Raw genomic sequence first — 12,575 nt, 5'->3', positions numbered from 1 at the left:
GCCGTCTCTCGTCTTGGCAGCACCTCGCTCTCCAGCCGTCTTATCGTCGGTAGTAGAGTAAGGCCTACCTTGATTTTGGGACATTCTCTCTCTCTGTATTGGATTTATCAGCTTAAATTGTAATTATATTGTATTATAGTGTGTTGTTTTGCATTCCGATATCTTATTTAATAAATTAGTTTGTTTCTCCTCAGATTGTTGCCGCTGTTCTTTGCTCTCAGGGCCATCTCCTTACCCCTTTTCCCCTTTTCCCCTTTTCCTGGGGTGTGGACCCGTGAATCCCCTGTCCCCTTCGTCACTGAACCGGGCCGAACGCCCGTAAACCGTTGACACTGTCCAAGTACTGTGAGTTTTGCTTGTGCAGTATTTGCTGAGGATGGTACACTGTGATCATTGTGGTATATTTAATGAGATCTGAATTTCTGCTAGTGTAGTACATGGTGTGAATCTCTGCTAACATTCAAAATATTTGGAAGCTGTGTTCATCTGAGCAATCTTTGATTGGCCTAATGTTCCTGTAATCTGACCAGGAGTTTATGGTCTGGGTACAGGGAATTCGTGGAAATGATGGAATTAACAGCTCTTATATCCTGCGTTTTTATTAAATCTTAATGCAGATTAGTCAAGTGTTTCTGCATATGCAGCACAACCTGTAAGTCTTTGATAAGTCAGATTTCAGCAGCAGTGCTGCTAAGTATGTCCATACAGGAAATTCCTGCTGCTTGAGTGCCTTCTGTGATTAAATGGAGCATGGATGTACACAGACATCTGGAGGATTCTGCTTCAGCTGTCCATTGATCACCAAACCAGCATCTCTCCAAACAACGTGTCTCTGCAGATTTTGTCCTTGTAGCTTCTTCTGGGAGCCGCAGTCCTAAAGGCTCTTGGGGACGCACTGATGTACAGCATGTGTGCTGGCTCCTTGAAAGAGCTTACCTGGTGTGGAGTTCCCATGAAGCACGTGAAGCAGAAAGCAAAGGAGGGGGGTCGGGAAGTCTTTAATCTCATTCTGACTGGCGGTTCAGAGATGATTTATCCATTTCCATACCTCCATACTCGCTGTCAGAACAGCTCATCGTAGCAGTACCTCAGGCAACGTGACTAACAGTTGTTTCCTATCTCAATGGGAGGATAGCCCAGGGAGTAAACTCTTGTTTGGGAATTTTACAATGTGTTGCTGTATGTTAAAGCAAGGTCAAAGAGCTGTGCCTGTCGCTTGAGGGGGAAATGAGGTTTCTGATGCAGCTCAGTGCCTGCAGGAGCTTATCCCACAACTCGGAGCAGATTCCTGAGGCATGCTGCTGCGTGGGAAACGGAGCACTTCTGCAGATACCAAGGGCTTTAAATGCTGTAGCGAACTGAGAAGATGAAAAAGAGGTTGTGGGCAAATTAAAGCAATGAGAACTGTTCTGAAGCCTAAAAATGGTTCTGCTGGGTTTTTGGCAGCTGAAAGAACGGTCCAAAACTGAAGGTGCACTGCACTCTGAGGTGTGCTGGAACCTGGGGAGGAATTCACTGTTTGCACTGACACTGGGAAGGCACCGTGAGTGTGTGCCTGGATGGAGTTAGTCAAAGAGCAGGTTTGGAACAGCAAACACTGCTGAACTGTCATTATTTCTTCTAAAGTGAAGTGAAGAGCAAGGTGTGAAGTGTTTGGCAGAGATAGGCAGCTGAGCTGGATGTCCTATCACCATCCTTATCTGATGTCTTCAGACCTTAATCATCTGATGAACCAGGATGCTTCTGTAGATTAAAAAATTGGTTTGTGCTAAGGGGTTTTCAGCAGCTGAGGTCAAATAAAACTTAAACGAAGGAGTGCAAAGTGGGGGAAGGGATCATTCAGATCAACAAAGTACTGTCCTAGCATGCCATAGAAAAATCTTTTTGCATTAATAAACACTGAGTCAGCTGGAATAGGGTAATGCTGAAGCAGTAGGCTATCTTGTCCACCAAAGGTGCTGCACACCTGGCCTTCTGGGAGGGAAACGTTGCTTCAACAACTCTGCACGCAGCTGCCGAGCCTCCCTGGGTGTTCTGCAGAAAAGGCTCTGCTCCGTGTCCGTGTGCCCCACTTGGTTCTGCTGGTTCTGCTCCAGCTGTGCTCCAGGCCCCTGACACAGGATAAGGACTGATCCAAGGGCGCGTGCTGCATTTTTCCTTCCTGCAGGAGCCGAGCAACTTATCTCCATAGCCTGAAGTGTGACTGTCTCAAAGAACAGCCCAAGGCTGAACATACAGTTTTCCATTTTACCGGTGTTCCTGGTGGGAGAGAAGAGCACGATGGCCAAACGGCAGGATCTTGGCACGATGCAGGGAACCTCTAGGTCTGACTCAGACCTGCTGTTTGGATCTGAGTCACGACACAGCTGTGGCGACAGACTTTTTTTTTTGTCTTTTAAAGCATTCAATCTTTCCCCGTGATGTGCTGCCATTTAGTTCCGCGTTGCCTTTTAACGGTTCCTGAAATGCTGAGCGTATGGATTATATTAATGTAGCTCTTAAATTTTTGATGAACTGAAATAGCTTCAGAAATTAACCTTTTGAAAACACTTGGGTAGAATGCAGGACAGGCTTTTAGTAGCTTTCTTTTCCTAGTAGTATGCCGTCTCCTATTCCAGTAAATGAAGAGCTGTGACTATCCAAGGTCATGTTCAGCTTCCTGACCTAGAAAGCGTACCTCCAGCTGATGGTGGAGATATTTTTCTTTCTTAAGAGATCTGAAAATCTCAATTATTTTCATGCTCATACCGAGGATGGAGGCTGCATGGTGCTGACTTCCTTACTCCAGCTTTGCTGGAGCACCATCAGGGCAGGCTGTACACAAAGTGCATGCTCTTCTCTTGCACAGTGCCCCGGGAAGGATGGGAGCAGTCAGCCTGCTTTGCCCATATTAATTGCAGCTTGCTTCTTCTGTAGCTTTTGCCAGCGAACAGATTGCAAACAATCATGTGTTGGCCCTGCAGAATGGTTGGAGTGCTGCAGAGGAAAAGGTTTATTCAGCTGTTGGTGTGAGTGGAGGAGAGAGTGCTGAAGAACCCCTTAAATGTGACCCCCCTTTTCCTCCTCATGTAGTTTAAGCACAGCCTTCTGGGAAGTGAAATATTCTTTCTTCTGGCCTTTGGAAGCTAAATTTGTATCAGCAGAAGAGGTGGAAATCCCACCTTTGTTGTATGTGTATCCTGCCAATCGCTAGTTTAAAATAGCCAGCTGTTGTCAGCAGTGCTTATAGGGGTTATAATCAAAACTGACCTCTTATAGTGAGTTTGTCTGGTCAGTATTTTCTGACCCAGCTCTAGGTAGCCCACGGGCATGTCACTTACCTCTGCCTTTGGCTGCAGCTTCCTTTAATAAAGGAATGGTTTCCATTTGCCCTCCCTTTCCCTGCTGTTTTCCTGGAGTGTTTTCTCATCTTCGGCAGCTTGCTGTAGGATACGAATGCAAGATATACTCGCCGAGGTGCTGGGATAAATGAAGAGACCTGGGGTGAAAAAATGCCCTCATCTCTGAAGATCGTAGCTCCTCAATTTTAAAAAATAATAATTAAACAAGCAACAAAATAAATGTTTAAACAGGGCTGGAAATCTGCAGAGCGCTGTGATTAGCTGTATGCACTTCAGCAGATCTTTTTTCCTCTAGTATATAGAGCTCTTGGCTTACATCTCCATCTCCTCTTCTCTTGTTCTGACTGGAGCCAGACACACTAAATAGTGATTACAGAAAAGATTAAAATTCCATTTTTGTTTGGCGTTTGAACACTGATCGATTCCTTTGGTGGCATGTTAAGTAACAGCATGGTAGACGACAGAAGGGGCTTATTTACAGCAATCTGTCTAAATCCATTTTCAATGTATTGCTTAATATGCCTTTCTACTTCAATTCATTTTCACTTTTTGAAAAAACGAAGAATGGAAGCAGGCAGGAGATTAGTTTAAGATGTTGCTGGAGAGGTAATCACTGAGTGGTAAACAACTTCCAGTTTTGAAGAGAAAGTGAATGTGTTTGAGCTGAAACAGAAGTTATGGGCATGCTGTAGGACTTAATGGGTGAAATTCAATGTCCTGTGCACTTACATAGCCTTAATAGTTGATTGTAATAAAGCTTTCAGGCTTTGAAATCTCCTTTTTGCTCTGCTGTTAACAACTGACCGTTTCAAAAACAAACAGATTTCTGCAAAATGAGAAGTGAAGGCAGAGCAAAATGGAAAATGGCAAAGCCTGTACCCTGGCACTTATGTTTGCTGAGCTGCTTTGTAGGGACAGAAATCCAGATGCTTAATGTCAATTTACCCTCACCATAAATAATAGATAACCACAGTGTTCGAACAGCAGCCATTGAATTTCATAGTAAAAATGTGGGTAAGGAGGGGATTGTGCTGGTGGGTTTTGGACAAAAGTGTTGTGCCTTCTGCTGTGCAATTCGAATTTACGGGTAATGAGGGTAAAAGTGAAAATTGACATGAACTGCAACGTTACAGGTAAGATAAAGCTTCCTGTAAATGAGATGCTTGTTTAATTGTGAAGGCAGAAGTCAGTCCTAGAAACCTGGCTGTGTTGTGCACATTGCTTGGGTATCTCAGTCTAGAGCTTCTGCTGAAAGGATATCATCAAGTTATTTCATTTGCATAAGTGAGTCAAATCCCTGCAGCATCCCTGAAGAAAGCCACTAAAAAAAGAAACATTCTGCTCTGAGTGTGCTGTGTCTGGATGTCTAGAGCTCAGACATGTAAAATAAAGCTTCCACAGTAACACCAGTGTCAGCAAAGTGCCCGCTGTGGCTGTGAGGAAGACTTGGAGTTAACGTGGGTGCGTTCCCTGTGGCAGTGGCGTGCTGCCTGTGCCCTTACACACTGCTCTGCTAATAGCAGTGACATGGGCACAACGACTGCAGTCCAGGGGAAGGCAAATGCTTGTCATTTCCACTGACTTCTCTCAGTAGTCTGCTTAAGTTTAGTTAGTTTTGAAAGTGTGATGTTAGCAAGAGATGCTATGCTAACCACGCTGCTTCAGTTACACATTCCCTTCGGAGGCTGCGCTGATGGGAGCTGGCAGGTTCATTGGAGCAAAGTCACGGACGTTCATCGCAGCAGGCTTCTCAGGTCCCATGTTTTAATAGCGACTTCCCAAACCAACATGTTAGAAGTTTGCTTACCAGTCATACTGTTGAAAGAAGTGTTCTAAACCCTTAACATTTACCCACGTTGTATCGCATATAGTGGAGTGCTTCTCAATTGGACTGATTCATGAAACTTGACTGCCCAAGGCCAAAGCAGCACCAGAATGCAGCAGGTCTGCCTGACCATCTGCAGTGTGTCTGGCCTTAAAGGTTTAAAAGGTGCTTGTAGAAAGGTATGCTGATACAAAGCTTGATGTTGTGTTTGTCTGTGTGACTCTTCTGTCTGGCTTCGCTTGTACAGGACAGAAAGGCTGTATGCGCTGGAGGCAGAGGAGCAGGAGATGAAGCAACTGTGTGGATCACTTTTATTTCCCTGGTGCTGGCATGGACTCAGTCCTGTAAATGTCAGTAGGGAGAGTCTAGCAATGGGCTCTGTACAGGATTTAGGGATAAATAACTCCTAATCTGCCTCTCGTGCAATACAGAGGCCAAGCTCTCACGGAATGATCGTGCACTGAGGATTATTTAGTGGGGATGAAAAATTAGAAACAGCTCTGGTGGACCAGAGAAATGGATTGCTGAAGTGTTGCAGGGCAGCTGCTTCATTGAGCTGAAAATTTGATCTGCTTTATACCAAAAATAACCAGGCTGCCTCTCCTCTTGTCATGCTGCTGTCACCCAGACCTGCTCACATTCACTGGCATTAGCCATCATACATTGCTTCTGGCAGTGCTGGGTTGGAGCACCTTCTTGATCTCTGAACAAGAGGTGATGGCTTTATGTTGTGCCAGGGGAGGTTCAGGCTGGGCATTAGGAAAGATTTCTTTTCCAACAGAGTGTTGATGCAGTGGCACAGGCTGCCCAGGGAGGTGGTGAGGTCCCTGTTCCTGGAGGTGTTCCAGAACTATGGAGATGTGGCACTGAGGAACGTGGTTATGGGCTTGGTGGGGTTGGGTTGGGGTTGGTCTTGGTGATCTTAATGGTCTTTACCAGCGTTAATGATTCCGTGATCAGGAGAAGAAGTTTGCTTTGCTCTCCCCTTGCTCGTCGTGTGACACAAATAGAAGTTCTTTAATAGTTGTTGACATTGAGAAGTGGCTGAGTGACTCCTTGTCGGTTGAGTGCCCCTCAGCTCTCCTGCGGGGAAAGTAAATCTGAATTGCAGACAGCAGGAAGGGGAATACTCTGAGTATTGGTATTAATTAATTGGTTTGTGTAACTGAGTGTCTGCTTTCCTGAATGGAACTTGACTTCTGCCAGATCTGCAAAATGTCTTCCCGGATAAGCTGAGCAACTGAGTATAAATCATCGTATGATCCTACATTGAAAAAATCTAGATTTTTAAATCTCTTGCATGGAAAACAAAATACCAAGTAAGTTCTAATAGTTCATAGGGCAGCTCTCAATCAGATTGAGCTCTCTATTACTTGTAGACCTCTCGTTTATTACCCTTTAGTCTGATGATGCCACCAGCACAGCTCATGCTGTTGGTGCACTTCCTCTGCTAAGGGTTACCACCCATGGAGAAATACTCAGAACAGAGCACACACCTGTGTTCAGCCTCTGTAGTTCATGCTGACATCTTACCTTAAACCTGTCTTCACTTTAGTTTTGTAAGCTAATACAGCGGGCGCTGAGCTGGAGTGGAAAAAGAGCTAGCAAGCGTAGAAAAGGTGTAGAAAGGGGGGTGCTCCTATGGGGATAATCTGTTAAGCCTTCACAGCAAGGCTCCCCAGAGCTCAGCAGTCAGACTGCAGTGAGGTGAGCTCTATGTGTCTGAAGCCCAACACCTTGAAATAGCAAGGAAAACGTCCAGACGCCCTACTTTCCCACGATAAATTTAGGCATAGAAGTAGTTTGCAGTTTAACTCTTAAAGCAAATGACATCTGTGCATTAAATGCCAAAGACATCTGATAGCCCTGCAAGATCACTATGCCAGCTGCTGCTTGGTCTGGTGGTGGTTTAGTTTGATTGATGCATTAGAGGGAGATATGAAACCTCGTGCCCTCTAAGCAGTGCCTGGCTCTAGCTTTTTCTTTCTGGGGAGTTGTAGCCTGTGGAACTTACTCTGCAGTTCCAGAGAAATTAGAAGGTAAAAAAACCCACACCCAGCAGTTTGATGTAACTAATTCCTCAGAAAAGATGCTACAAATGACTTGTATTTGTACTTGGCAGCATATTACTATGTAATTGAAAACTCATTCTTCCAGGTGTTCTCTTCTTAACCTTAAACCCGATTTAACATAGAAATATATTTCCCTTGGTTTGGGGGGGGGGTGTCTGTGTTATAGAGAGATAGTGGTTTTCTTTCCACACGCAATTGTCTGCTTGATTCTGAATTCACCCCATCTTTCATTTGGCGACTTGTTCCCAAAACACCCATTGCTTTTGAATTTCAGGAACAACATCATGAAAAGAGCAGCTCTAATTGCTTTTGGCGCAGGCTCATGTCTCATGTAAAATTTGCTTTTAAGTTGAGCAGCAAGAGTCCTAATAAATGACCTTTTAAATCTTATTTTGATTTTATTCAGGTATAGTAGTGTGCTCATTAATAATGATCCTGCAATAGGTCACCCATTAAAGCTTTATTGTTAATTAAATAGGAAGTAAGATGTATTAGATGTTTTCAAATTGAAAATGGGAGTTCTTAATAGATTCTCTGATTAAGAATACTGGTCTGCATACATGATGGTGCACCAAGAAAAAACCCACTTAGCAGCTACAGATAAAGTACTGTTCTGAGGCAAGCAAAGCTTGCTTTTTCCATCTTCCCATTTGGGTTAAAAATGACTTGCTTTGAGTCCAACCTCAAGGGAGATCCATAGTCTCCCCTTACAGGAAGGGGGAGGCTGTTAATCGAAAGGTTTCATTGGTTTTTTGGGTTTTGTAATATATCCAGTCTTCTCTTTAAAAGGCACCGCACATGAGGCAAAAGAAAGACCTTTACTTTGGTGATGGACAGAGGAAAAAGGACTGGCATAATAAAGAAGCTATAAGGAGGGACCTCGAGCGCGTGGGTATGTAAGATCACTATAAATATTTTAATACGAATCGTAAATTAATTGGATTTTATTTGCTGGACTGAGTGCGGATTGGTATGTTGAACTTCAGAGTCCAGCTGATGTTGGCATGATGCAACAGTTCTTGTTGGTTAATCTTCTCCACTAACTCCAAAATAATCATTATGAGGTGAAAGCATGTGGGTAACGTTGGCATTTTTAGAATAAGCGCTGAACTGATTTTTAAAAGCTTACTAAAAATCATGTGATTCTAAAGAATGGGATATTCAGAAAAGGGGTAAGAAAAATGTTGCAGATGATAACATTCATCTTTTATTCTGTAATTCTGGGTTTTATCTTCTATCATAAAAGAGGGTCCATTTTGAATGTCACATCTTTACACTGATGTCTGCAAGGGCTCTACCTCCTCTGTACAAGAACTCAGGTTGTTAAATATACATATCCATCTGTGCTGGAAAAAAAAAGCAACACTGATGAGGTATTTAAACCATATGTATTCTTCCTGCTGTGGAAAAAAAAAAAATACTCTAAAGATCCTTCCTGGCCTTGCCATAGCCCCTTCATCCGTTTGTGATGCCAGAAGGAAGACTTTAACTTGAACAGTTTTGCACAGCTGAGGTTGACCCAGCGCTAAATATGGCATACAGCACAAAACTAATGGAGGAATTTCAAAGGGCTCTAAGATAACTGCTGTCCTTTTGATACACGGATTAGTCTCTGGCCTGTTAAGCACCAATTAGTAGTAACAATGCATGTTTATTTTGTCTGTCTATAGGAAATGGAGAACAGGGAAAACCTTACCCAATGACTGATGCAGAGCGAGTGGACCAGGCATACAGGGAAAATGGCTTTAATATCTTTGTGAGTGATAAAATTTCTCTGAATCGTTCCCTTCCAGACATCAGACATCCAAAGTGAGTATACAGTTTGCATTTCCAGAGGTGAAAGTTTACAAGCCCTAATTTACCACATGTGCAATGTGCTGGGCTTTTATGCAGTTTTGTTTGTCAAACACAAGTCTTTCACAGCCAGGGTGCTGTTGGCACTGGTGTCTTATTCGTAAAGGACAGTGTGTAGTAATTGCAGTGGGAGATGGAGGTAACAAACCAGTTAAAAAATTAAAATAGATAAATAAAATCCCTTACAGTTCCAAAATGCTTAAAATTACCAAAAATTTGCAGCCCTGCGGTGAAGGAATCTTGAACTTATATAAGAGGCATCTACTTCCATGTTCATCTCTTGTAACATGACAGCTCAGTTCCTGAGCCTGCTGACATGGCCAACAATTTCTAACAACTAATAGGATAGAACTGTTTCTCTCTGCAGCAGAAACTGATGTAAATGTCTGACTTGTTTGACAAATGCCCTAGAAGTAGCTGGGTGATGGCTTTGTCAGTAAACTCCATGTGCTTCTTACGTTTGCCAGTAGCTGGAAATAACCATGAAATTTTTAGGAGCAGAAGAAGACTAGAGTAGCTCCGCTCAGCTACCAGCGAAGAAGAGTTTTTGTCAGAAATCAACAGCTTCCTCATAAAAACTTCACCAGAGTTTGTGTAAAAAGCAGTTCCAGTTGAATACTGGCTTTTGAAGTCACCTATTTAATCCCTGTTGATACAAAGCTGAGGTGTGCTTTGAACTGTGTGCACTTCTTAATCCGAAAGCCTTGTTAGACATGTGGGTGCAAGCTAGTTTTGTGGAAAGTTAGTTTCGAATTCAACAACTTGAATTCAACGTGTACTTTACTCGTGAAGTATCACTTCCAAAAATAAGATTTAAAGATTTATTCGGGCATTTGAGAGATCACCTCTTCAGCTGTCGCAGTGAACTGACCAAATCCTGCAGCTTGACCTTTCTCAATGTATACCCACAGACCAGAGGAGCAAGTATAATGCCACAAATTCTTTAGGCACACAGTTGAAATGTTTAAATATGCAGATTGATGGGATCAAGATGTTTGGTCAGCTGATACTCACATTCTAGGAAATAGTTTGAGATTGCTAACGTAAGCTGTTACCTGGCCTCCGTTTAAAGGGGCTGCCATGGTTCTGAGGATTTAAGCTGTAGACAATGCAGTGTTTCCTCACCTGAAGATTAATAAATTACCTTACGTTCCCCAGTGCTTCACAAAGTTGCTGATTCCTCATTGCTAATTCTGCTATTAAAACTTTTTTAAAATGTGAAACTTCTGACTCTAGTCCCCAGTTAAAATTAATAAGTGAAGTGTCTGAGTCACCAACAACTTAAGCTGTGATTAATGACACCGCTGCAGCTGGTTCTGCTTGATGTTTGACACATCCTTTCCCCCAGTGTAGTGAGTTATAATTGCGGAGGTCTCAAGATGAGGATAAACAGCATGTATGTAATGGATGCTAGGATTAGCTGGGCAGGGAATGGGGTTGAATTTAATGGAGATCTGCAGTAAAGGAATTCACAGCTGAGAAGGTCTGTTTATTCCCTGCCCATTAAAAAAAGATACACTCGAAACATTTTGTTTCATATTATTTGGGAGTTTGATGAGGGCAATTTATAATGAAGTTTGGCTGAGGTAAAGTCCATAAAGAGCTCTATAGAAAGATGTGAGCTGTGCTGCAGAGCACTTATTTTACCTACCCTTGTGTGTTTGGTAAGAGAGAAAATGGAAACTTTAAAGTTCAGAAGCGTGCCTACAGACAGAGGGGAGTGTAAGCACAAGGTGAACTGGGGCAAAAAAGGTTTCCTTTCAGTGCCTCTGGGATTGCGAATATTTAATACTAATTTTGCAGGTCTTGTAAAACAATCGTGGATGCGATAGCTCGAGAGAAACCGTTTCTCTCCATGTTCAATAGTCGAACTTAATAGCTAAAGTTTCTACTTGTTAAAGTTGGAAAATGAGAATTGCAGTTTAGGAAGGGTTAGAAGAGAACTGGGGGACCTTGTTTCACGTTGTCACAGAATTACAGCTAGCAGCTACCTCCGAAGAAGGTTGATCGCATTGCCAAGGGCTGGATGAAAGCAGTCCATGCAGCTTTATTTTGCGTACTGAATCTGTGCATTGCAGCCGTAGCCTGCAAGCTCTTGGCAGCACCCCAAGACAATTCATTAGACCCAGAATAAGCTACTGTCCTTTCATGCAGGCACCACAGTCGCTTCCTGTAACCACAGATTTATTGAGTTTGTATAACATGGGTGTATCCTTCGCCATTCCCTGGGAAAGGCACCCAGGAGAAAGCTTCCACTGCCAGAGCTCCTTTTGTTCCTATCTGCCCTTCCTGAAATGGGGAGGGGATTACCTGCATGCATGGGCTCTATTGTGCGTGTGCTAAAAGCCTGGTCTGCAGATCAGCTGTAGTGCATGCTGTGCAATAGGCTGTGCTGTGGCAGGGCAGGGAATGGAGCACAGCCTCCCTCCTCTGCTAGCAGAAAGAGGGCAGCCCGCCCTGCTAGCATTATCATTTAAGTGCTAAAAATCTCTATTCGTGCTCTCACCTCTATCTGTTTTGCACTGGACGTGTTGGGTTCCGGGAAGGGGGTCGATTTGTCCCTGAGTGAACAGCTGTTGGGTAATTTTAACTACAATTGTTCACTGAATGGCCTTCTACCTCACCTGTTTAGCAAAGTTCAAACTCCACTCTGCGGGCCACACCTGCAGGAAAATAAACTCTGCACTCATGGCTGTAGTCTGGATTGTTTTCATGAGGCTGTCTTGAAAACATGCCCACGAGATGAGAGTGTGTTACTCCTGTTTCAGTCTTAAGGGAGACTAATGGTCGAGGGCAGTGCCCATAAAGCCAAGGGATCTGAGTCTGCAGCTCTGTCCAAGTTCTGCAGTGCTTTGGGTTCAAAGCCCAGCTTTCTTGGCTTCCATCTGCCGAACTGATGCTGAGTGTCAAATTAGAACAGCTAAAACAAGATCGTCTATTTAAGAAAAATAGAATTTGAATAATTTACCCAGGATGACAAAGGAAGCCTTGTGTAGAAGATGGAGAGTGATCTATTACTGAGGGAAGTGTGTTTATTTATCAGGCGGTTCTTTTCAGGTGGTTATCCTGTCTCTTCCATCTATTGTTCACAATGTCTTCAATTTCTGCAGCTCTTTAGGGAAGGTGCTGTTACACACGATCCTTACTTTCTTTATGTTACATTTGAAATTTTTGGATGCTGGTTATACGTGTGATCAGGATTATTTAACTCTCTGAAATCTGGGATTAAGTGTGCTAAACCAGTGTATTAAGAGAGCTTAAGACAGATGCGTTCAACTTCTGAAATAACTTCAGAAACTCCTCTTCCTAGTGATCTTCGAGGTGTGAGAACTGGAAGAACAAGTATTGCAGACTGCTGTATCTTAAGCTATCATGGGAATGTCCTTTGAAAGCAGTTTCAGCACCTAACAGATCCCTTTGACTTTCTGCATTGCTAAATATCACCTACTGGCCATTAACGGTTGCTGTTTCATAAGGAATAGC

At 43.2% G+C, this 12,575-nt stretch overlaps 1 protein-coding gene across 1 annotated transcript in view; it reads left to right on the top strand.

The window, feature by feature from the left end:
- The window catches only part of GALNT10 (polypeptide N-acetylgalactosaminyltransferase 10), an 84,586-nt gene that overhangs the window by 32,718 nt on the left and 39,293 nt on the right, over positions 1 to 12,575 (top strand). The window contains exons 2-3 of the mRNA XM_021410289.1: positions 8,028 to 8,130; positions 8,909 to 9,047. Of these exons, the coding sequence (XP_021265964.1) occupies positions 8,028 to 8,130; positions 8,909 to 9,047 (242 nt within the window). The remainder of the gene's footprint in view (positions 1 to 8,027; positions 8,131 to 8,908; positions 9,048 to 12,575) is intronic.

The sequence above is a fragment of the Numida meleagris genome, chromosome 12 (genome assembly GCF_002078875.1).
Source record: "Numida meleagris isolate 19003 breed g44 Domestic line chromosome 12, NumMel1.0, whole genome shotgun sequence".
NCBI classification, from domain to species: Eukaryota; Metazoa; Chordata; class Aves; order Galliformes; family Numididae; genus Numida; species Numida meleagris.
This window is presented reverse-complemented; position numbering and strand designations above follow the sequence as displayed.